At 39.5% G+C, this 26,711-nt stretch overlaps 1 protein-coding gene across 1 annotated transcript; it reads right to left on the bottom strand.

Annotated features, from left to right (window-relative positions):
• Nucleotides 1–4,177: 4,177 nt before the first annotated feature.
• Nucleotides 4,178–26,536, bottom strand: LOC140228698 (galactosylceramide sulfotransferase-like). The gene is made up of 2 exons (XM_072308966.1): nucleotides 26,328–26,536; nucleotides 4,178–6,954 (listed from the first exon to the last, which is right to left on the bottom strand). The coding sequence occupies exons 1-2, from the start codon at nucleotides 26,459–26,461 to the stop codon at nucleotides 5,484–5,486; spliced, it is 1,605 nt and encodes a 534-aa protein (XP_072165067.1). The 5' UTR covers nucleotides 26,462–26,536; the 3' UTR covers nucleotides 4,178–5,483.
• Between the last annotated feature and the right edge of the window lie 175 nt (nucleotides 26,537–26,711).

Genomic DNA, 26,711 nt, shown 5'->3' with positions numbered 1-26,711 from the left:
TGCCCAAATGCTATTTCATGCAATGTCCTACAGGCCACTTTTTACCCCATTTTTTCTGTAACATCATTAACAAGACTATTCATGATGATGTTTCTTGTGCCACACTGCATGTGTTTCATTTTTTTTTTTGAGAAGTCAAAGGCAATATAATTACAAAATATTATTTGGAAAAAAAAAAAGTATCGAGGGAAACTTGGCCTAGTCAGAACTCTCATCCTTTAGATACTGCTGAATCAGGAAATACAGTGGAACCTTGTTACAAAGAGGTTGGATATATTACACAAAACCCTTTTATAACAAGGTGATTTTGAAGGTCCCATCACTTCATAATTGTTTGTTCTTGAACCCTGATATAATGGGAACCCTGACATAACAAGGTAACTGGAAATGTCAAAGCCCTTAAATTTGTTCCAGCATCAAATTCTTGACTATGGATGAACAAAATGACTACATAGTCGGTACAGACAAATCCACTGCCATTATAGGGGGAAAAAAATGACACTGGACAGGTTTGGAATCACAAACCCAGTTATTCACTCACCTACAGCCAGAGCAATGCTCCAGTGGATCAAAAATGTTTATAATACATCTCAAATCAAGGATTTTTTCCATTTCTATTATACTCCTTTCCCTTTGGCACTGCACATAAACTTTTGATTCTAATGATCTTAATGTTTAGTTTGAACATCACATGTACCCTCATCCCGTAAATATTTTTCCTTGTTTTTGTCCTGTTGACATACCCCAATACAAGCCATGGGCTAACCACAGACGAAACTCAAGGTGAAATATCGAGCCACAATGGGGACTGAGCAACTAAATATTACAAACACTGATCCAACCAGGACAAATGGCCATCTAAAATAAGCAGGACTGTTGCATCTCAACTACAGCAGGGTGCAAACCTGGTGAAGTGGTCCACCCCAAACACACGTCAACCCCTCGTGGTTCGCTCCTCATGACTAATAATAGTCAGCAAATCATCTCAACCAGGCACATAGTGCAAAAAGAAAAAAAGAAAAAATTCATGTGCAGATAGCAGCTTTCATACTCCTATGAATGCTGTTTGAGCTTCAAATCTGTTCACTATATTATATTCGCAAATAGAAATAAAATTCATGTAAGGATGTTCAAGTGCAAATTAAGACCTATCTAAAATCAGGAATTACCTGCAGTTTGATGATGAAACAGTTTTGAAAAAGTAAAGCATAAGCAAAAACAAGCTATATACCCAAAACTTATACAATGTAGATTCAAAGAAGAAATGCTGCTGCTTTTAAAACAGCAATGTGCAGACAATGTGATAGTTACTTCACATCATTCTGACAGCAATACAAGAGCATAGTTTCAGTCCAGCATTGAACCTTTCTTGTTCTCAATTTTGCAAAATAACTTAGCGTTAAACAATACTGTAAAAGTGGAAATTTTTGAGAGAGTAATTTTGTGTGTGTGTGTGTGTGTGTGTGTGTGCTCAGTCAGGTAAATGAATTTTGCATATTTCTAATTCTGTGGAATCAAAGAGATAGATTATCATTATTACATACAAGCAAAAGTTTTGCTCTAGTTTGTTTTGTGTAAAATGTGTGAAAATGTCCACTTTTACAGTACTAAAAGCAAGTAGAGTGGACACACCCAAATTATGGACAGAGAAGTGAAACATACCATATCATTTTGAACTGCACTGAGGTATATTGTACATTTGATTGAGAAATAAGATAGCACAATATGTATGTAAAGTATTGGTCAGATGTCTCATTCACAATAAGCAGTTGCTCAGAATTTGCCGAACAGTGGAATGTAAAGTCATCTTGAAAAAAAAAAACAACCCACCAACAACAAAAACCCTACAAAACATATACATCATTAATGTGTCAATGACTAGATGTACATTACACCATAGCTCCATTCAAACCTGCAGGTCTGTAACTTACACCTTAATAAGGGTGTTAACTAGAAAGCAGAAGAGATGTTATGATCAAGCATGAAGGATGCTTTGGAATTTTACAGTGCACTTTTCAGACTGTAGATTTAACACACAATAGATCGCCTACTAATATGTACAAATCTTTGGACAAAAGTAATAAATCCTTGTGACATACAAGCTGGAATAGACAAAATGCATTCCTCAATACAAGGTTTCAATCCTGTGAATTCATGACATTTGAATTTGATCCTTGGAAAATTTAAAAAGTGCACGTTGAGAAACCATTTTATAGACAATGAATGTTTACCACTTCAAAACAAATGCAAGGAAAAGTCAGTCCCTGGAATATTTCACACATTCTCTTGTTTCCCAATTATCTAAGTTATTTATTTAATTGATATCATTATGGATGTGACTCTCTTTATCTGCAAAATTTTCCTCTTGCCTCATCTCTTCTCTCTGTCACTATGAAGAATTGATTTGTAGTTAAAGATTGATTAACAACCATCTGTCACATTAGAACAAAATAAAAGCAATAAAGACAAAAAAATAATGATTTTGATGTCATGAAATCATCTGGCAACTTGGTCAGAACACCTGCCCTGGTTAGGGGAAAAAAAATAAATAAAGGGGGGAAAAAAAGAAAAAAAGTGATGTCCATAAACATCTATAGAGTTCCATTTCTATTGAGTATGCTAAAAGAACATTTGAATGACTTTTTCTACCAAAAAAAATATGTATGAAAGGTTTATCTTCCTGTGACTTTGGAGAATAACAATGAGTATTACTCAAAACATACTAGTACCTGAAGCAGAGTCACAAAGAAACTGCGTCTTACAAGAAAAAAATTATCACAGTGTATGTCACAAGCAAGACATACATTTTATGATGATTGCATAAATGATATCACAACCATGTGACCCAGACAACTCTTCAGACACGACCTTTGGGTGCTGAGTGAGCTAACTGCTTGGCATTCAGCTAATCCCAACTCTTGTCAATAGCATTTACACAATCTTGCATCAGTTGTCCTTTGTTCCCCCCCCCCCCCTCCTAGTTTGTTTCGTTGCACATTGATTCCCCTACACTGCACATTGGGTAAACTGTGTTCTGTAGTTACTATCACGAACAAACGTTCTTTACATGTTGGCATATCTAACTCAAGATTGAAAGCTGTTACAGTGCAATCCCTTTCTAACGAACATGGTTATAAATAATGAATTCTTGTTAAAAGGAGGTTACTCTTCAGGTCTCAAACTTTATCATCTATATATCTTTACTTTCAAATATTGTTCGGCTAAAATCAAATTCTAATTATAAGGACAGAATACTGCCGGTCCCAAGGACTTTTGTTAGAATGAAAGTCCCCTGTAGTGCTGAAATAGCCAGCATGATGAATCATACAACCTGTTCCTGCCCTGAAGATGAAAAGACAGCAAAATTAGAACAGAAGTGAAACCTCCCTTATGAAGATTATTTTTAAGGATGCCATTTATAGTTTGGGAAAGAGGAGGGGAAACACGATGTATTGTCCTGTGAAATATACTGAACCAATACCTTCAATACAGCACCAAGAGCTTCTGTCATGCGGTACTGTACGGAAAAAAAAAAAATCTGAACACCCATGGATCTGATATCAGACATATACTGGTAGGATATATTCGCCACTTATCTCTTTTCGTCCATTATTGAGGGCCAGTAGTTTACTAATCAACAAGAAGCTGCTCATCCTTCCCCTTTCTACCATGCAACAGTGTGCTTTTTGGTTGGAATAATGCAAAGGCAAGGAATGGGCAGGGCAAACATCGAGGCATAGAGGGGTTTCACACATAAATAAGACCTTGTTTGTAATCACATTTCTTTAAAATGTTTCTAAATGTGCTTTAGCGTTGCAGAGTGCTCAGTCATTGGAACAGTCCCCTCAAGTGTTATCAAACTGCAAACAACATTTTGTAGTATGGACACGTCAAAACCTATGTGAATGCCTATGTAACACAAAACTCTCATGTAATAGAGTATGCTCTTCATGCATGCAGCATGGCAGATTAATACAAAGTCAAGCTAAGCTCTATCTCTTTATTTCTTTATTTATTTTTTTACAATATGTTAAACCTGCCAGTGTGCCATCCATAATCAAGCAAAACTCAAATGGAAATCACCTCTGGGCCAAAAACCAACATGATTTGAGAAGAGTGTTCACAAGAAATGTGAGTCAAAGTTTGCTTTCTGACCTATCACTATGGTATGATAATAATAACCTTAAAACATTGTGAGCCACACAAACCTTTATGTGTAATCTGCAGAGTTATATTTTCACAAATTTTGCAAATTGTCTGATATTTGTACACTCAACGACTCACGAAAATAATGCCTCCTGTAACACAAATGCCCTGTATACAGACACCAATGTGGGATTCAACTGATTTTGTACTTTTTTTTTCCAGTAACGGGATGCTCAGTCCAATTCATTCCGTCGCTGTGATCTTTAGTTGCAAAAACAACTATTCATGTAACTGTCTCACCCGTCCCATTTTGTGAAATATATACTTTTGTGAAATATATACAGTACACTGTAAAATGCTGATGCCCTGGTAAATGGACTTCAATTTCCAGCCACCCTGTGCTACAGACACCATTCATCCGCCTCTCATAGTCTCCATATTACATAAACACAAAATAAGTAGTATAATAAAATAAATACTAGTTCTATGCAAAATAAACATTATTATTTACAAGACATAAAAAGTGTATAATGTAAATATCATTGATGCACACATAAGCGTTCTCTGTAGGAATCAGTATGTCCTGCTGGAGAGCTGAGCTGTGAAGGCAATGGATACCAGTACCCACAACTCTTGTCTTTCCCTTCTTCTGCTGTTAGTTCTTCACAGACGTATGCAACAACCACTGAATCTTCACAGCCACTCGGAATGTCCAAAATGAACTCCATATCAAGCTGTCTATTGGTGGTTGGGAAAAGTGGCCAAGAATGTTGGACGCATTCTACAAATATACACTGCAATATGACCACATTGACAAATCTGGTCATCGTTCTTCTCATACTATCCACTCTATGTGTTATAGCTACTCGCAGGCGGGTTGCAGGTTTTGATTTCAACGCTGCAAAATAATGCAAAAGTCGGTGACCCGTTGCTCAGGAAATTCCTTCTTCTCCAGTATCACACGACTGCAAAGCACCAACTTCCTCCGACATGTACCTTTTCTCACAGACTGCTATAATAGCCATGGTTTTCTGGCTCGCTAAGATGATAGCGCAGCCAGTTGTTGGCAAATCACTGGCTCAAATGGCAAAAAGAATGATGATGTTTCCTGATTGAAACATACTAATTGCATCAAACCACACTTTTTTTCTTTTTTTTTTTAAAGAACACATCTGGGTGTACTGGAGAGGATATTAGGCAACATCCCTCTTGTCATTACCTGCTTGGCTGTATGCACTGGTATACATACAAATGGGCCATCTCCATCTGTATTTCAGGTTGGGGACATATTACACCATTCCACCACTCACTTTGGCACTACAAGCACGCCCAGTGTCTCACCAGTTCCTTCCCAACCCACTCGGCGCTGGAGGTTTCTTAACCTGTCTGACCTTACTGGCAAGACCGATTCCTGGGAACTGTTTAATCTTCAGCTCCATTGTGTACTGTATTTCAGGTTTAACCATCATCTCGCAGTGCTTGTTCCCCCTTGCCTCAGATTTTAAGACAAAAGCGTTGATGTTCACACCCGGCGGTTGCCACACTTTAAAGTCGCCCTGGTCTCTCGAGGCTGTGTTTGTAGCAATGCACCTTTTAAACAGGTCTTTTGTCTTGCGCTCCAGGACAATCTTGTCCTTTTTCATTCTATCGTGCCCGTACCGCTGAATTTTCTCCCACAGGGTTTTATTGAAGAAGCTGTACAGAAGCATGTCGCCCGAGTTCCAATCCTGGATTTTGGAGCGCATGTCCAAATCAATGCTCAGCACAGAATCAACGTTTCTGGCATTTTGCCTGAAGACAACAACATCACGCATCTCCCAGCACAGGAGCTCTTTCATCAGGAGCAAAGATTCTTCGAAATACTCAGCAATCATAATCAAATCAAACTGCTGATTAATCATGGATATTGCTCGGTTGATGAATTCAACGTCGTCAAATTCCTTTTGAGGAACGCCAAAATCATACAGCATACCGTTTCGCGCGTGCACGCCATTACTGAACTCGTCAAAGTACTTCCTGGGGTCGTCGAGAAATCTCTTCATGGCATCTTTTTCGCCGGCCATCTTCATGCGCATGTCCAGCTTGAAGTAGGTGAAGGCGCTCTCAAAGACTTTGACAGGATCACGCAGGATGCTGATGTAGACTGAATTCGGCGGCATCACCTCCCGCACTTCATTGCTGAATCTGGCGTGATGACAGAAGATGTTGTAGACTCCACCTGGAAGCTTCAGCATGTGCTTCTGCTCAAAGAAGTTGGGGTACCCAAGGTGGTGGCCATGGGTGGGCAGGACAAATTTTAGCATGTTCTGGTCACCGTATCGCAGGAAGATGTTCTGGACAGTGCTGCTGCCAGTTTTGTGGACTTTCAAGAAGGTGATATTGGTCTTTGGTGTGCATTTCTCTGAAGACAGACTTCCCTGGGGAGCGTGTATGTCGTCCTTGCGCACATTCTGATTCCAATCAAACCTTGCGATTGGGTCATCTTCGGGAGCAGTGAGACTCTTCCGCTTCGAGGATGTCTTCGATTTCCGCTTCGTTTTGTGTTTCGGTTTCTCCCGCATGGGGTGATCTTGCAGGCCAGTGTCCGGCCGGGGCAATGTGTCATCGATTCTCTCTCTCTGCCTTGCTCTCGCCTTGCCATCGAAGGACACCTTGTCACTCTCCTCCTCATTGTCTTCTCCATTATCTAGTTTTTTGTCTGGTACCTGAACCCAAGGGATGTTGTTTTTCTTGGCATTGTCAAAGAAGTCATTGCCGCCCCGGTGGTAGATGTGGTCCTGTCTTCCATCTTGCCTGTCAGCCAGTTTCCTGCAAAGATCAAGTATGAGTAGAATCGTGACAATTAAACTGGAAATCAAAGATCTATATGGGAAGACACTCAATGAACTAGAAAGCGGAGGATGGAAAAGAAGCTCAAATTTCATATGGTTAATACTTGAGACCAAACACCCATGTTTCATCCTTCTTGCAATTATCATATCTTTTACTGAGTAGACAAACCCTACAAAATCACTAGGTGACACATTCTGTGGGCTGCAGTTGCTTAAAGGAATTATCGGGGGCTTGTCTCTCATTCCAATTTTTACTTGCATGTGACCCTTTACTTCAGATCCTCTTCTATCAGTACACACTTTCTCAGAGGGTGTGCTTTGTTCCCAATATTTAGGCACAGGTATGTTAGGAGAGTCCATTTGAAATGAGTTACAATACATAATTACCTCCGCCGAGGGAGGAGGTTATGTTTTCCTTACCGTTGGTTTGTGTGTTCGTTTGTTAGTTAGTTAGTTAGTTTGTATGTGTGCAAAATAACTCAAAAAGTAGTTAACGGATTGAGATGAAACTTGCAGGAGAGGTTGAGAATGACACAAGCAACAAACGATTAACTTTTGGTAGTGATCCGAGAATTTTTGAGGAATTTATGACGGATTTTTGATACTTTGGCAGGTAGGGTCAATGAACTTGGGAGCTCAGGCTGCGCGTATTTGAGGTTTGCTTGCGCGCACTTAAGTGCGTGCTCTAGTTTCTGCTAGGGCGAGGCGCGCCATGCAGCTGAGGGTTTATGACGTAACAAAGGCTTCTATATTGGGAAATCAGGCAACTTTCAGCACAATGCTATATAAAATACGTATGGGTGGAAATCACTGATATCTCTATGGAAGAACAAGATCAGTGGTGGAAATGAGCTGCATGCTTGGCGGAGTTCTGCGCTCTCAGAGTGCTTTTCTAGTTTTAAAGATTAAAGACTGCTCTTTCAGAATCTGCCTTTAACTATTTAAAATCCATTTCTGGTTACTTTTTTCCTTGTTTTGTTTTATGATGCAGGGTCAGATATGTGTCGTGCTCTGAATATAAGATAGGTGCAAGGAAACAATCCTCTCTTTTTAGTAGCACACACAAAGATTTTATATTACAATAAAACTGTATTAATACCAATATTTGTATTTTGGCAAACATCCAGAGAACACTGCTCCGCACGACAGCAAAATAAATCAATCAACATCTGAAATTAAAAACATCCTACACAACTTCTAAACAAGGAAGGAATGGAGGGATCATTCTCAAGATTGGGAGGGGGGAATGCAGTGTATTCTCTTGGGTAATTTGCTCAAGCTACATTTTGGTAATACCCAGAACACAAACTTCCTGAGAGTCTGGGTCTCCTGATTTCCAACACATCATTGTCACCGTGACATTTCAGTTGTTTTACGTCAGAGAAACACCAGCACAGCTGTGTGGACACACACAATCAGACACAAACGCATGCATACACACAGGCACACACATAAGTAGGTCTGTGATTTAGTTTTGCCTTGTCTTGTCGTAGTGGGGGTATTTGATGCACAGAAGAAGAGGAACCTGTACATCAAACAACAGCAGACAGGGACAAAAACAACAACAAAACCTCTTCTGCTCAAACCTGCCCCCCCCCCCCTTTCTTGCAAGTCTGCATGTCTACCACATGTATGCTGGTACATAATCAATTGCCAGATTCTATTAAAGCGTGATATCTGATGTCAACTGCTTGTAATGCTAAATGCTGTGTGAACATGAAAGTTTCAGGGATTCATTCAGGAAGACTTGCACCAAAATTAATTGAGAATGAGAAGAAAATGATTCAGTGCATTGGCATAAGGGAACACTGCTATGTTTATATATAGAATATGTTACTTATATGTATACACCAGTGTAAGCAATGTATACAAGTCAAAATAGCACAAACTTTCTGAAGAAAGTAATTTTTGTTTCTTTTTTTTTCTTCAAAAGACAATCAGTTCTACTTTCAATGTATAGGAAACCTGTAAAATTTAGTTCAATAAGTATTTCCATTTCCCAACACCCAAACTTAACATCTTTTCAGCCGAAAGAGGCCACAAGAAAAACAATTCAAACTTCTAAGAAAAAACATATTTCAAGCCTGACTAGTTTGGTTTCATACAATAAAAACTAAGTAAGGAAATTGCCAAATTTGTTATTTTCCAAGGACCACCCCGTTGAATATTAACTTACAATAGTATTTAAAACATATGAACAAGTAAACTTCATGAATTCAAAAACAAACTGTCAAGACAATTTTCTCTATTTCACCAAAAATATTTTGAGGAAACAATGCATATCAGAAGGGATCATACAATTGTATATTGATTACCCTGTGGAGTGTTGTGTAACTAAAGTATATTTTAATCTCTACCTGCCCCACCCATCAATTCTATCATTTCACATTTCCCTCATATTAATGAGTAAATTGAAATAAACTTTGAGCTTAAGATATAATTCCAGGTGCATTTTCAATCTTACGGCTGTATTAACTAACTACAACATCAGTAATGAATAAGTCTACAGTCTTTGATATGCCACAGGGGAGATTTCTGGTCTGAGAAGTCCAATAATCCCTTTTAAACACTGAGGGGTTCTCACATTCACCAAATCTACAAGACCACACTTGATCAGATAATCACAAATCACATAGCCATTCTAAGAGCTCCAAAGTGTCTGATTTCAAGATATGACTGACTAGTACAGCCAGGCTTGACTCATTTCCCCTGCTGAAAGGCCCTGTTTGGCTGGAGATAGGGATGGCAGCACTGGCACAGACAGCAGCAAATCCAAGCATGAACACCTACGCTATAGCATTGACACGGAAGGATTGAGTTAAACACCTTTCTTTTAATAGCCTTCAGGGGACATCAGTCAGTAAGTGTCTACTATACTGCCCTTCAAATACTACAATGTACGAATAACACATGGTATAGAATCACTTTTATAGGGCTCTCTCACACCTCCCTGCTCTAACTACTGTTAGTCTTTTAGTCTTGTCATTCAAAGTGGACAATTTTTCCTCCCTGTTGGCGAAAGTATCATACTTCTATGATCCACACTGTATTACAACTGTATGTACTGAATTTCTTAAAAATTAATAACATGATACGATTTGTATTTATAATGTATACTGTGTATTTTGCTTCAACCTTTTGTTGGATGGTAATTGAATTGAAGCTGAACTGAAGACACAAATATTTTCAAAAGCAAAGAGAAGAAATGTGTTCTGCAGTAATTATATACATGTACTGGTACAGTGTAGTCCTTTTTTTTTTTTTGAGATATGTTATAAGTAATCCAAATAAGACTGGTGTATCAAAATAAAAGAATAGAATACAAGATCTTTTCTTCCACACACAAACTGTTTATTCATGCATAAACACAAATATAAAATGTTATATTCAGTCTTCCAATGACCTTCATGGAATAAGAAACACCCAAAGATAAAAGGAGCTACTTGCTATTTAAGGCCTCTGAAACTGGTCATGACACAAGCCCTTGCAGCTCATCAATGTCACTAACATAAAGCACATGCCAGCACTAGAAACAATGGGCAAATAATCATTCTGGCATGACAAGGAAGCGACATCAAATTCCCTGTAACATGTCCAACCACTTTCTTGCAAAACAAAACAAAAACAAAAACAAAACAAAATGCAACATCCTCCTTTGCTTAGAGGAAACTGCTGCCAGCAGAGGTACCGACTACAGGAGGCCTTCCCCATACATGTACATGTGTACAATGCATTTAATAGAGTACTCCTGACCTGCTCTGAACTCTGGTTTCTGAGGTTGATACAGGGTAGCTCCTACCCCTTCTTTGCAAACAATGCCTACTGTATGCTGAAATGACAACTGCAAAAACGTTTTCCCTCATATATTGTATTCTAGTGTTTCAGGAAAAGTTGAGAGGCAACGGCAACTACTTGTTACTCAAAGAAAATGCATACATATTTGTATGTATCCAAAGTGCCGATTTCTGAAACTCCCCAGGTGTTTTGCCCATTTTTTTTTTTCTCAATGTGTACTACACATTTAAACACTCCTTCTTCACTTGGCAGTAAAAAAATTTTTGGATTATTGTCACTGTATGGGTTTACACAAACATCAATAATCATCATCTAAACATCAATTTGGAGATTATGATCCACATCTAACTAATTTGTCATGTGGATGCCTATCAAGTAAAAAAAAAAAAAAAAAAAAAAAATCATGATTAAAATTGTGATTTGGATTGTGATCAAAATCTTCCCAAGACCTACCTGTGTGATTTTTCCCAAATAATCATGACTGCTACGCACTGTGTACCATTAGAATGATGACTTTGTACAAGACCACTGATAATCTAAAATAAATTTAATGTTCACATTTTGACATCTTTATTGTAATGGACATCTGTTCATCAACATCATGATTGGCATATGTAATCACGCAAAAAAAGGCCTTGAGGCCATGACATACTACACCACATATTATTTGATATAATCATATGATATTTACAGAAATCATCTACAGCTGTACATGTATGCTTACAAGTGCATACAACCTCAATGCACTTTCAGGTTGCCATACCTGTATGTAGTATGCAACCCTACATCATACAGGACTGTATTTGAGATGGTTTTAATAATACATGCAAAAAAAATGGTATAATATGCCTGTGGACTGAATTTTACAGGTGAAATAAAAAACCAAGAAAAAAAAAAACAACAGGAACTCACAACATTATACAGTTGCACGTAAACCTAAAAGATTCTATAGTGCAAAATGCAAGTAATCAGTAGATACTGTGCTGTGCACTGTATTTAAACGTTAAGGACTGACCCTGGAATTCAATTCTAAGCATGTGTGAGTATACTGTGTAAATCACTTCAGCGTGCTGGCAACAGTAATCAACACATTCATCTAGCCCGAGTTGTGTATCACGTGTAATCATCGCACATTCTGCGTGCACACCTCCAATGAGTTTGACGCAGATAACCTTTACAAATTCGTGTAGATGCTTCAACTCAGCTTGAAAAAAGGTCTAGGAAAAAAGGTGCTTAACTTGCCAGCAGACAGAGAAAAAGAGTGTCGGTTGGGGGGGGGGGGAGAGAACAGAAGGATGAAAATTAAATTACCACTAATACTGTAATAGGCAGAATAGCAGCCACAGAATGAAGGGGAGGAAATAGTTTATAATTCAAGCTGATAACCACCAGCTTTACTCACACAAGTCATCAACATTTTAACACGCTTGATGGAGGCTGTATTTTTTTCTTTCTTTTCGGCACTGCCAAATTTATGCATACTGAGCACACTGTGTATACCGCTTTAGCAAGGTTAAAGAAAATTTATTTCAACACCACTTCTCTTGTGTATTTATAGTGCTAATTTTGATATGAGGATATCAATAATAATAATAACGATAATGATGATAATAATACAAGAATGATGACGATAAAAGTAAAAGCATGGTTGTACTCATTACAAATTCTGACTTCACACCCACCCCTGCAGCAGTAGATTGAAGTTACAGGGGAAAATGTACATGTACACCGGGCCAGGCATCATATTTACCAAGTATACATTCATGTTCTATTCCAAGCAGAGGAGCACCTTAACTTCAGATATCTGTCAAAACTTCTTCTTTTTTTTTTTTCACTGAAGAATATTTTCTTTAATATCAAATCAATCGAAGATGGTTTTGTAATAAAACACACACACAAACACACACACACACAAACATGAACCAATCTAACAAATTATGGGAGAATGTCTCCAGTAGCTTACTTTTTCAAGGAAAGCTGATGCATCAGAAATCATCCCAAACAGATGAGCAGCCTACATTGTACATTCTACAGAGTATAACAGTCAACCTTGCTCAAGCTGACCTTGCGCAAGTTGAATAAATGCCTAAGTTGAATAAACGCCTACAATATATAAGTCGAAGGTCTTTTCAAGTCCTCTTCTCTTTATATCTTATTGATTTTAATCCCTCATACAAATGTAAGTCAAATTTTCTCTAAGTCTAGGCTACAATTTCTACAGTCAGAATAGATTCCTTGCACAAAGCTACAAAATGTACAATTTCTTCAGTCCAAATAGATTCAACTTCGGCAAGGTTGACTGTATAACTTGTAGCTCTCCCTCTTTATCCAAATGTACTCATTAAAGAATGCTATTTCAGCATTGAGGCAAAAAACCATACAAATGCGAAAAAGAGAGAAAGAGAGCAAGAGGAGAAAGAGATAATTGCTGACCTCTCCTACAGTACACAACAAACACACACAACAAACATTCTATACATTACAGAGAAAATACAGTATCAATATCTTGAATCACAGCTGCATTTAGTACACTGACCACACCAACTGTATAGTCACTAGTTGTAAGAAGTACATGTACATGTACTCAGAAAATACAACTTTGAACAGGTCAGAATCTAAGCTTGGCACTCAATTTACATACTGTGGTGTAGTGTAAGCCACACCATAAAGCGATGCTGGGATATTTAGAGCAACTCGAGATAAGATCGGAAAGGAAAATCCTCTCCCACTTTAGTTTCACTCTCTGGACTTCTATCCAGCAAGGTTGACCTCTTGACACAGTTTGTCTTCTCTAGTGGGAAAAGAGTAAGGCTGTGCTCTGAAATTATTCTTTGTTTATCTATTTTTAAGTCCCATCCCCTCCCCCCAAGCTTCTAGTCACTTCCTATCATCCTTACTTCATAAACTTTTAAAGGTATGGAGTCCTGTCCCTAACAAGATCATACTAGTACACTTGTACTTTGAATCATGTGTTCATGCTCAAGCAGCATGAAAGCGCGAATTGACATTTCAGAGGCTTATCCATTGATGCCAACTTTGATAACATCGCAGTACTTCGACGGATGATACAACATATTTCTAGTAGAAAGATACTATTTTCACCTCTCCTGCCATAGACACGAATAGCAGTACAATTTGGCAAAAAGAGGTATTTTCCATGAAACATGTAGGCATAGTTTTTGGCAAAAACAGTACAAAATACTGGGAAAAATAAACAGTTGGCATACAGCTTTAACAGACAAGTTATCATTAAACATTCATTTATTTATATTTATTTATTCATTTTTTGGTTTCACACATTTCATGAAACACAGTAAAGCAATCTTGCAATTGAAGAACATACTTTGCAATAAAATGTACAGATTTTTAGTACCGGTACATACTAAGAAAATGATATGTTGCACATCCCTATGTACTCACATGTATCCTGGTAGTACAGTACCATACTAATAATAATACCCAGTTCCTTTTCACTTTACCATGATAAGGAAGTGTTTGGTATGTGACTGTGTTAGTTAAATCTGACAATTATGGTAGTATCTCAGCTTATTGCATCCTGTATTACCAAGTTAGAAGAAAAGGGAAAGTTTTGGGGTATTGGTATGTTATGGGATTTGAATGGTAATAGGGGTTTCTCTGTACTAGAAGCCTCTATGTTGCTGCATTGGCTGAAGCAATGAAAGTCTGTGTGACAACCACATGTAATCACATACTGAAATTCACATGCATCCATACCAATAAGAACAATATTTTGCATTAGTACACTTGTAACTGTGGATTTACAATGTGCGAAAGTGGACTGTATACTCGTGCTCATGTTTCTACAGTTTGTTTTGACTCAGAATGTCATTTTGATGTGACATGATTGGTCTTGGTTCAACTCTACAATGATATACATAATTGTACACTAGATGAAGTTAGAAGTACAAAGTACTGTACAATGCCCTTTATCATAAAATCATCGAAGGACATAGGCCTATTAAATACAGTGTATGCACTGTATGATGGCTGACCAGTTTAATTTCTAAGTGAAAACATGCAAAACTTTGGAATACTATAGCCTTCTATTTCATACATATGCACGCAATAGTAGCAAGACTTCAAATATTAGTAAATTATGCTTGTTTGTTGTTACTTTATTTCAGGCCAGAGAGGACATCTTTATTATTATTATTATTATTATTATTATTATTATTATTATTATTATTATTATTATTATTATTATTATTATTATTATTATTATTATTATTATTATTATTATTATTATTATTATTATTATTATTATTATTATTATTATTATTATCATCATCATTATTATTATTATCATTATTATTATTATTACTCACATGTGAACTACACTGTAAAGCAAGCAAAACAAAAATGGTATAAGCTGCTGGCCAGCAGATTACACTGAGTGCACCAAATTTTGTATGTATACAACATTGTAGGAATCCTACATTGTAAATTCATGATCTCAATATTGTGATGAGATCTACATTCTACGAATACCTAGTACTGTACCACCTGTCTACTATGAACAAAAGTCTTGTGCAGTTTAACATCAACAACATACAAAATTGCATTGGTACCCCCTTGGGTTTTACATAACGTTCATAAAATGAATCATATTTTGGCAATGATTCCCGTTGACACCTGTTATTTCTGCCTCAGCTCATGACATGAGTCAAACAGTCTTGGAGCTGCAGACTTTGGCATACAATGAGCAACTGCCTAAGTTATATATTGTATACGCCATACATTTCGCGAGTCTAAATTTCGCGAATCGGGACTTCCCGACAATTTCGTGAGTGGTCAAATTCGCAATCGTGGAGTCCTGTACTGAACGGAGAAATGTATACAATCTGTATGCATACGTCACATTCATAACGGCATTAGAGTCAATATTTTTGCGTGTTTTTAATTTCGCGAATAGCAGATGACTTGCGAAATTCACGAAAATATAAACCTCGCGAAATATTCGGCGTATACAGTAGGTGTTGGATCATTGTCGAATTGTTGCTCTGTCTTCTTCTTTGTACCTGCTGAACATACAGTCAACCTTGCCTCAGCTGAATCTACTTTGACTGAAGAAATAGCTTCAACTTAGGAAAATTTGACTTATGAGGGATTAAAATCAATAGAATATAAAGAGAAGAGAATTTGAAATGACCTTTGACTTAAGTGGTTATTCAACTTATGTGAGGTTGACTCAGCAAAGGTTGACTGTAGTTGCAGGTCCTCAAGTTGAATGAAAAGTACATTGCCATCATTCCTAAAGGTTTTATTGGTGATGGTGCTTGCTTCCTTTCTCTGCTTTGTTTCGGTCATCATCATCATCACTCTGCATATGAATTTCAAACCTGACCTGTCCATTGTACGATGACCTTTGAAACTTTTTCCTAAAAATCCTCCAAAAAATGAATATAGCTCAAAAGTATAGCCAAAGAGCATGAGGTATAGGCTGTAAATAATGAAATGATTATAAATAAAAATCTTATAGGCAACATAACTACACCTGATGAAAAGGCATGTGGTATTGCCTGACATTGTACAATGATCTGGTCTTTATCCTTATCCCCAAAATAAACCTACTGAAAGTCAGGGCAGTGCTGCCTTGGTTTTAGATCCAGTGTTCTAGTATTTATAACTTTATATTAATTTATCATTTCATAACCCTTGGATTTCAGAGCAAAATATTACAGAAGAACATTGAACAAGAAAGTTATTAAAGAAAGCCAAGAAATTTCTAGTGCCATTATATCGATGTCAACATAATGATGCTCTTTTTTCAAATAAATTGGAGTTATTTCTAGATATTTTAAGTTGAATGGAAAGGGAGTAACAGGGACAGGTTGAGGCAGTCATTACATACAAGTGTATTTCCAAGAGTAGAATCTAGAGGATAGAAGCAGGTTGTTGCCTGGAAGAAAGAGATGCATATAGAGCAACATCAATCATCACTTCGTCTAGACATAAACGGTCAACAAGCCTTGAGAAGGGAAGTGTTCACCTTGTATACAAAATTTGTACATCCAACTCTTACCACAACTACATGTAACTTACAAAACACTGTTAGGTGCAACAACAAGCATATCTACAGAGATCTGTGGGGAACTCAAAGATTACTGCAATCCATAATACTGGTGGTAGTTCGCGCACCACTCTTTAAATAATCAATTCTACTGAAGTGGTCAGTCAGAATTCTAAATACAGATGTAGGAAATACATTGTGAACTTGAAAGCTCGTGTAAAGAAGGCGAGTTCCACTTACTAGTATCAGGTAAACCTGTCATATGTGTGGATTGTACATGAGGTCAAGTGCATCCCAGGGTAGAACTGGGCCATGTTTTCTCTGAACTGTTTTCAATTGTCAAATATTAAACTGTAAATTTTGGCATTTCCAATGCTATGCAGGAATTCATTGAAAACTGACAGAGGAAAGCAAATGTGTGCATTTCTACATAAAATTTATCATGCATCAATTGTACAATCCTTATAATAATTGTTTACCCTGACCAGACACCGTGCTGTGCACAGCGTCTGACAAGTAGTCTATACACTTTCATAGAGACACTCCTCGTGAGTACACTGTTTGTAGCTCTACAAAACATTAAAAATTTCTACATTCTTCCTTAAATTTTACATTTTACTCACATGAAATTAATGGCTTGGACTTACAAATTTGGTAAAGTACAATCTACAGCAAGTCATCATGCTATATCCATGCGACAAAATTTGCATTTCTGACAGCAAAACCTTTGTATTGCTGCACTCATTCTAATGCTTTGTAGCGAGTGAGGCCTGTAGGTCACCTCCAATCGTCTGTAACAGCATTTGTTTCTATGTGCGCACTGCTTGTGGCCACCACCGCATGGCTGACAGCGTGACCAAATAAAGTGCAGCGATGACAATCTTTTGGAGACTTTCTCATGCAGCCATTAACATAATAAACAAAGGGAAAGACTTCTTGTGTATGTTCCCCACTAGTTTTGCCATATCAGTATGACTTTTGGCCAAATCGTGATATCGGTCCCCTCTCGTTCTGCGTATGCATCTCAACTACAAGTGTACTTGTATAGTGCAAAGTCTGTAGAGTATGACGAAATGAATGGCGGTGAATGGAGTGGGGACCTATTTCGCGATAATGCCCCACTTTACACTAGCCCATCCTTGTTATAATGTTGCTTAGATGATTGGATGCACACAATTACATGTACAGTCCCACATGTATTAATAATAGGCACGTGGTGGGGAATGAGTGGGGTAGGGGGCATAGGGAGTTTTGCCAAAATATGTGACAAAGGACTTAATAAATTTGATGATGATTAGAAGGAAATCATGAGTCAGAAACTACAATAATTCTGAATTGATCTTACTTTAAAGATTTACTTTGTAGATCATCTCTTAGTGAAAATTTTCACTGGCAAACAGCAAATGTTTTTATTAAAAAAAAAAAAAAAAACCCACACCTTGAGTGTTGACTGTTACCAAACTGCTGTAATAACTTCATTGGATCACTCTGCAACAGCGCAGAGAAAATGACAGGCTAACCATCGTGGTGTACAAAATGGTAATTTGATACACAATATTCTTGCTCATCTTTCAGCACAGGACTAAATTATCTATCAAACAGGTTACCAAGCAGGGCTCGACCTTAGCGGGAGCCCGGGGACCATTGGCTCCCCAGAATCGCTACGGGCTCCCCAGAAATGTATGAAAAAAGCCCGGCTGGCTCCTTAAGTTTTTTTTGCCGTATAGCCTCACGTTGCAAGACAGAATCACATGTACACACTCACAATATTGACGAGCGCGAGCGGCCCCGGCGCGCGCAGCGAGCCCTGACGCTCGAAGTTATTATCCCTGCAATTGCAATATAGACTACACACTGAACATGTTTCATTTTACAGCCGGCCCACGTTGCCCGCATGTGTGTGTGTCTGTGTGTACCCGACGTGTGTGTGTTCGTATCTTCTATTGTAGAATAGTGTGCGCACTTGCAATTCGATGCTTGCGTACTGTGTACACCGAACGGAACTTTGCGCACCTGAATCTCTGTCGCCTACGGACCCTGATGTCTACATCGATCGCCGTGGTATCCCCATGTATGGCCGGGTGGGGAGCGTGAGTATAGTAGCTAAGCTACACACTGTAGCCAGCTGCCACTATAAACAGTACCCTGTTTCGTTTTGAGTCGGGGTAGAAGCGCTCCGTTGTGCAATGTCTGCTTCTTTTTCTCTACTTCTTCCGCTTTTCCCTTGCCTCTCAAGTACGAAATGATTTTTAGAGTGTTGTGTGCGTGTGTTTTTTTTTTGTAACGTTATTGCATCATTTTTCTGCAAGGAAGAGGTGAGTTTCTGTTCGTGTATTGATGTGCACTGCAGACAGTGCAGTAAATTTTATATGTGCAGGTGAAAAGCGTTCGAACTTTCCTTCCCGAGTATCGTGGAAACTCGATGTATTTCTAGGCCTATTGTTAAAGGAGATCTCATATAACAAAATATTTATAACAAACTATTTTCCGGTCAAAATGAATTAATTTCCTTTGTTTTGTATCGTTTATTGACGATCCCAAGGATCTCGTCGCAATACAGTTTCCAATGTGTACTAATTTTTGCGTAGCTTTCGGTGCTGCAAACTTTTGCTGGGGCCTAATCCTACTTACTACTAAACTTATCGTTCTATTTCTTCGATTTCTTCGATTTCTTCCATCTTATATCACTTTATCCGTTCCCTTTATACTTAGAAATATTTAAACGTAATTCTTTCAAGTGTCTCGCAGTGTTATTTTCGTAACGGCGATTTCTCCGCTTTGCTGCAATACTTTTTCGAATCGAAGCGACGTGTGTTGTCTTTTCTAAATATTTGTGTTAGAAGGTGTTGATACTTTGTATTTGTTATTTATTTTCCTCGGTTTTTATCTCGAGGGACTGTGCGTGTTTCTTAATGTTGATAGGAAAAGGCTAACATGATCTGAGTGATGTCTGATATGTAGTGATGATGAAAACTATGCTGGTAAAAAGACAGCTTACTGCATGCTGAGCGTACGTGCCGTTCGTTTTATTTCACTTTCCCTCTTATTCTTCTTTCCCTCTGACTCTTCTTTCCCCTCCAAAGAATGATAAAAAAAAAAGAAATTACATACACCTCACAACGAAAAGATCCACGATCTACCAACCTTCGTAAAGTTAAATCTAAATGTTCAATATCAACAAAGAATAAGGGGAAAGCATGAATTACAATAAATTAGAGCGAAGAGATTGTGAAATACTGAATACATGCGCGCAGTCTCTTCGGCTCGAAGAAACTTGACACCCACCCCTCTCCCCTTGTGGAAATTTCCACAAAAGCAGGTGCCACACCCAGGTGCGTTCCAGACGAAAGAATGCGCGCACTGGAATAAACAGCGTGTAAATATCCTGGAAATATCGATCGAAGAACCAGCTCATTAGTTGAATTAAAGGAATCATTGCAAAGATATCATGATTCTATAGCCTTTCTTTTGGCGCATAGCAGGAAACATCAAACAGTCGAATATAGTGTACTTAATCGAATATCTTCTGTTCCCTGAACAATAAAAAAAGGATCGATTAATCAGTCAATTAAAAAGGCAATCACAGAAATACTTAAAACGTCTTGTATGCCCAGACAAAGTCACTATGAGTAGGTCCAATGAGATGCAGTCATCACCTGGTTAGACAGCAAAATATGACAATTGATTTCAGTTCATGCTCATCATAACTGCTTATTACTTTTCAAAGTTTTGGCTATTAACATTCGTTCGTAGGTGTTTTTTGTTTGTTTTGTATGTTTTTCCTCGTGAAAGACGTAATGACTTCTTCGTATCGAATGTAAACTGCATGTTTACCGTAAACAAGCCATCAGCTCAGCTATGGCGCATTCGATCCATCGAACTTGCAGTAACCTCAGGCAGGAGCACATGGCGCATTCCTTTAAAAAGCCCATTCCTTTTAAGTACAACCACGTGTTTGCACATTGGCGCAACCACACACAGCGCGGCATTTTGCGATCATCGTTATAGCAGACTTTCCGATTCCAGTCAGGGTAAAAGAAATTGGAATACCGGTACTTTCGGAAAATACTGATGTTTAAAATCCAGTAAAATTAAAAAACCTGAAAACAACGCATGATTATGTTTTATAGTAAACAATAGTTGGAAACGCCGAACAGAGTTTTGCATTCACTCACACAGAAGCTTTCTTGAGAAGATGAAAGCATTCCCCCTCCCCTGCTAGATAGTGGAAGCTTCCATAACCAGCCCAGCAAGTTTCTGGAGGAACTTATGCACTTGTAGTCTTGTACACAGGCATTGAGAGAAATGTGCTGGTGACCAGCTCGCACGCACACACACACACACACACACACACTGTGTGTTATAGACTTAGAACAAGGTATCTCAGGCTTGTGTCTGTGGAGAAATGCATGTTATATCTAAATGAAATCTTCTCCACCAGGTTGATACCACTAATAGACCTCTACTGCTGATTGTGACCGAGGGAAACGTGGCTCCCTCAAACTCAATTTGGCTCCCTAAAAAGGTCCCTGAGGAGCCCGGCTGGCTTCCTAGAAAAAAAGTTAAGGTCGAGCCCTGCCAAGTTGAGAGAGCCACCCAACCGCATTCCTATCAGGTACCATACATGTACTCTAGAACTGAATTGCATCTTGAACCTTGAAGTGGTAATCCCTTTTGCAGCTCACTCTGGAAGCTATACCGGGATGATGTGCATGTGTGCAGTCAACGGCTGACAGTGATTAGGAAAGTATATTTACAATAAAAAGTGTGAAGTGCAAGTAAAAACATGACCGGGCTTACAGGAGCCTGAATCCAGGGGGAGGCTGCATGCTTCTAATGATGGGGACAGCAGCTTCCCGGAAAGTAGCTGGGGAGGGTGTAGTACCAGCTACGTAAGATAGTTTGTTCCAGATTCTGACGGTGCGTGGGTAAAAAGAATACTTGAAGGCATCTACATTTGCATCCGGAATGGTGAGTTTTAGGGAGTGGTCTCGTCTACCAATGAATAAGGCTGGGGTAATGGTTGGTGGGAGAGGAATGTCTACGAGGTTGTGGTATATTTTGAAGAACATGGTTGCTTGTGCACAGAGTCTACGAGTATGGAGGAGGTCCCATCCCAGGTTTGACACGAGCTGCGATGAAGATGTGCTCTTCCTATAATCACGATGAGTGAAGCGGGCAGCAGCTTTTTGAACTCTCTCCAGATCTTCAATACTCATGGTCGTGTGAGGACTCCAGGCTTCAGCACCATATTCAATCTGAGGTCGTACAAGGGCTTTATAGGCTCTGTTTTTTATTTCTTGGGAACATGGTGATAGAGTTCTCCTAAGAAGGCCAAGAGTGCGATTTGCTTTATGCCGGATCTGTTGGCAGTGGAGGTTCCAACGTAAGTCGTGTGACATTGTAATACCAAGGTATTTATAATGGTCAACTCTCGGGATACTTTCACCAACAAGTTGATACATGTGTGTGCTGGGTTCCCTTTTCTTGGTTATTGTAAGGACAGCACATTTCTTTATGTTGAAGCCCATGAGCCATTTTTGGGACCAGTTTGAGAGTGTGTCAAAATCTTCTTGGAGGATGTTGTGATCTGTTTGACTTCTCGATATACCACTCCATCATCAGCGAAGAGGCGTGTGGTGGACTTGATGTTTGTATGAATATCGTTGATATACAGCAAGAAAAGTGCAGGGCCAATGACAGATCCCTGTGGGACACCAGAAGTGACTTCTTTCCAGGAGGAAGGAGACCCATTCACCACTACTGCCTGTTGTCTGTTTGAGAGGAGAGCCATGATCCAGTGTAGGGTGTCCCCCCTGATTCCGTAAAAGTTGAGCTTTGTTTGTAAGTGATGGTGCGGTACCCGATCAAACGCTTTCTGGAAGTCTAGAAAGATTATGTCGGTTTGGCCTTTCAGATGTAGGGTGTGGGCCCAATCATGAGTGGCTGAAATGAGTTGGGTTACTGTAGATAGCTTCTGGAGAAAGCCATGTTGATTGTTGAAGAGAATATTGTTGGAGGAGATGTGTTTTGAGATATGACTAAGTACGATATGTTCCATTATCTTTGAACAGATGCACGTCAGTGAGATTGGCCTGTAGTTTGAAGGATCTGATCGCTCACCGGATTTGAAGATGGGTGTAACTAAGGCCTGCCTCCACTGATGAGGGACTACACCTGTGTTGTAGCTTTGCTGGAAGGTGAAGGAAAGGGCCGGAGCAATCTCGGTTGCAACTATCTTCAGCAGTCGTGGCGGAACTTCATCAGGCCCACATGCTTTAGATGGATCCAATTGAAGAAGTTGCTTTTCCACGCCTGGCCTGTGAACATGAAGATGGCCAATGTCCTCATATGGGGAAGGTTCCGGCATGGCTGCATGATTTGCTGTTACCTTGGTAAACACTGACTGGAAGTAGGAGTTCAGCAACTCAGCTTTCTCTTGGGAACTGGTGCAGAGCTTCCCTTGGCTGTACATGGAAGGAACCCCTATGTTCTCCGTACGACGAGAGCGAACGTATGACCAGAAAGACTTCGGATTTTCGAGGAGATTGTTACCGACAACACGGTTTATATAGTCACAGTGGGCGTGATGTACCACCTTGGAGACTTTATTACGATATACTCTGTAAGCGTGCCAGGCAGTTTGAGTGGAATGTTTCCTTGCCTTTTTGAAGAGACGGTCGCGTTTCCTCATTTGTCTCTTTATGCTGTTAGTTATCCAGGGCAGGTGCCGTCTCCCTTTGTAGGTTTTAGATGGGACAAGACTTGCCATGCTGTCTTGAAGGAAACCTACAATTGCACTCCAGTTTTCATCCACCGAGTTCAGTTCTGGGGAGGATTCCAAAAAGGTTGACACAAAGCTGCTGGTTGCATCTTTCAATTCTTGATGGTCTGCTTTGTGAAACTGGAAAACTTTTCTTGGTGGCTTTGATATGAGGGCTGGTCTTGAAGAAATATTAAATGTCACAATATTATGGTCAGAGATTCCAGGATGAGCAGAAACTTCTGAAATGATGGATGGGTTGGATGCAAGCACCAGATCAAGGATGTTATTTGACACTGGGCGAGTTATGTCTCTCACGAGCTGAACAAGGGAGCACTGAAGCATCAGATCTAGCAGTGATTTGTGCACGTTTGCAGTTGATGGGTTTGTTGTAGTGCCACATGTCCAGTCAATATCAGGGAGGTTGAAGTCGCCCCCAAGTATAATGTTGGAAGGTTGCGTCGGTGCTTTGATAGCAACTTGGTTAGAGAGCTTGATAATTCACGTGTGCTTTCTATCTGATTTCCTGGTGGCCTATAAAAGCTAGTAATCAGCAGAGGTTTTGCATTAAACAGCTGGATATTACACCATAGGAGCTCACAGTCTGTCTCCAAGTCAAGACATGATGTTGCTGCTATTGTGTCCCTGATAGCAATAAAAACACCTCCTCCGTGTTTGTTTCTATCCTTGCGAAATGCTGTGAAGTTTGCTGGAAATATGCTGCTTGTGGTGATGTTGTCATCAAGTTTGCTCTCACATCCTAAGATGACATCTGGTCCATGATGTTCTACTGCTGCATGAAATTGAGACTGCTTGGGCAAGCTTTTTAACCCATTACAGTTGACCACCATCACCTTGATGGTTTTCTTTCTGTTTTTCATGCTTGGTTTGAAGTTAGGGCGAGGGGCTTGCCGTGGAGGAGTAGAGGTGTGGGGTTGATGAGACAATGACGAAGCCTCACATGCACAGTCATCTTCAACTGGCTGAATTGGTGAAAACTGGTTTGCATGGACAAAGTTTGCTTCAGACAGTATAGAGCTTGAATCCATGTTAGGATTCCCACATTGACAACATATCCAAGAGAAGTTGGTTGATCTGTTACATAATGCCTCGTATGACTGAGAAGAAATGCCTACACAAGAAGTGTGACACCATCGTCATTCATTCTATCAAATGACAAAGAACTGTAACTTGTAAGGAGCTGGAATTCCTTGTCAGCCCTCCTCGGAAATTGTTGCAGGCGGAGCACCATCTGTGGGAAAATTTTGTAATTGACTGACAGTTGATAAATAAGTGGCTAGGCTAGTCTTTGTTCTTCATATCTGCTACTAGAGTAATTGTTCCAGTTAGCGGCCGTCCCGTGGTTTGCGGCCACTACAGCATATTTGGTTTTATAACGCTGAACACAGCCACACACTTTGTACATGTATGTATACCACACATTCACAAACACACTATCATTCTACAAAAACCAACCGATAACATGGAAAAAATCTCCAACAAAAGTGAAATTTTCTCACTTAAATGATGACATCTCGCATCAAAAACTTCATTTTCGGTACTTCTTAACATCACATATAGGATTAAGGGTCTAAGAAACTGGATATTTTGTTGTTTTCCCGATGTTTGCGGATTTTGAATACATGTCCTCACGTAGAAATAGAACTTTCGCGAGCCGATGTGGGCCGCCATTTTTTTTTCCGGAAGTGGATATTACGATCGAAAAAATAGGAAAAACATGAGAAAGACAATAACACCGCCATGCCTGTCCGCGGTCAGTGCAAGCGCGCGAGCCCTTTTCACGTGCTTTCGCAATGGGACTTGGCGCTTACGCAACGTTCGCGAGCCAAAATGAAGGCATTCAGCAGAAGATCGCGGAGCACGCGCGTATCGCATAGGAATTGTACATTGGGCCGCAAACCAGACTACCACGGTCGCAAACCAGCAGACGCTCTGCTGGATCGCGGCCGTGGTCTTTTTTTACTATCGCAATGGACATTGTCATTGGTCTTGCGATTTTCACAATATTGTAAACTGGTAAGTGGTCAACCGCTAGTATGATATGATATAACCTGGGTTAAAGCAATTAACAAGTTTGCATTTCAGAGTGGAAAAACCCTTATGCGGCCACAAACCGCCACTTTTACTCATAGTGCTAGACAGAAAAATCTGTCTGTCATAAAGGAGTTTTTTATCATTTTTTGTCTTTATTGGCTCTCCTCTGTGGTGAGGAGATTCCGTGAAGGGGTGGGAAGTCAGACGCAGTCTCCGCGAACACATCCCCAACGGCCAGATACAGACTGATCTTTCGGTCCACATATCTGCTTTATGTGTAAAAAACTGTAACTGTTAGGACCCTATTACAATGAATATAACACTTGAATGGACTTATGAACTAGACCTATATGGTGAACACGCACAGTCTGCAAGAATCTTCTTCAGCTAACGTTAGAACTGAGTGAAGAACTGAACTGAACTCTAACGTTACATTCAATATCTAAATTTACTAACAGTTAGAATCGTCTAGGCCCTAGATCTGTTAATTAATCACAGCCACTGCCACTGGACTAACCTATAACTTTGTTACACAGCCCATCCCATTCGCAATTGCCCAGGTTTCGAGCTAAGCTAACTAAGATAAAAAAGATCAGCATCAGAACACAGAACGAGTGGGACGGGACTACGAAGGATTGAGGCAGGGAACTGTCGACGGTTGTACGGATGGGTGCCAAGGGGGCCTGGAGTGTATCCCTGCACTTACCGATTCATCGCCGAGTCAGCATCTTCACGACCTGCTAGATGATGATCGTGTTTCAAGCCGGAATGGAGGTAAACGAAGCACAGCAGAATGACGGCAGATCCAAAGAGGAGCAAGTAACGTAGTTTCGTCCTCATTTTTGTAAACTCATGCTCTAAACAGATATACAATTTTTGAAAAGTGATGTGTAAATATACTGTACGTCTTACAGAACAACCTGTCCTGAAAATACTAATCCACATCACTTGCGCAGCAGACTCCGAAAATACACACTGCTGGCCGGCGATCAGGATGATCTGCTGAATCTCCATGCATAAACCAGTGTCATACTCGAGCTCTCTCGTCGTAGCTCACACCTCGCTTACTGCGCGTCCGACGAGCTTGAGA

Source organism: Diadema setosum, chromosome 5, assembly GCF_964275005.1.
Source record: "Diadema setosum chromosome 5, eeDiaSeto1, whole genome shotgun sequence".
In the NCBI taxonomy this organism is placed as follows: domain Eukaryota; kingdom Metazoa; phylum Echinodermata; class Echinoidea; order Diadematoida; family Diadematidae; genus Diadema; species Diadema setosum.
Note: the sequence above shows the minus strand (reverse complement) of the source record. Positions and strands in the feature narration are given on the sequence as shown.

Bases quoted from the DNA above. Each gene is read 5' to 3' on its own strand.
- LOC140228698 (XM_072308966.1), bottom strand. From the start codon at position 26,461: ATGAGGACGAAACTACGTTACTTGCTCCTCTTTGGATCTGCCGTCATT. The intron at 6,955-26,327 runs GTAAGTGCAGGG...TGATCTTTGCAG, and splicing joins GCTGACTCGGCGATGAATCG to GAAACTGGCTGACAGGCAAG.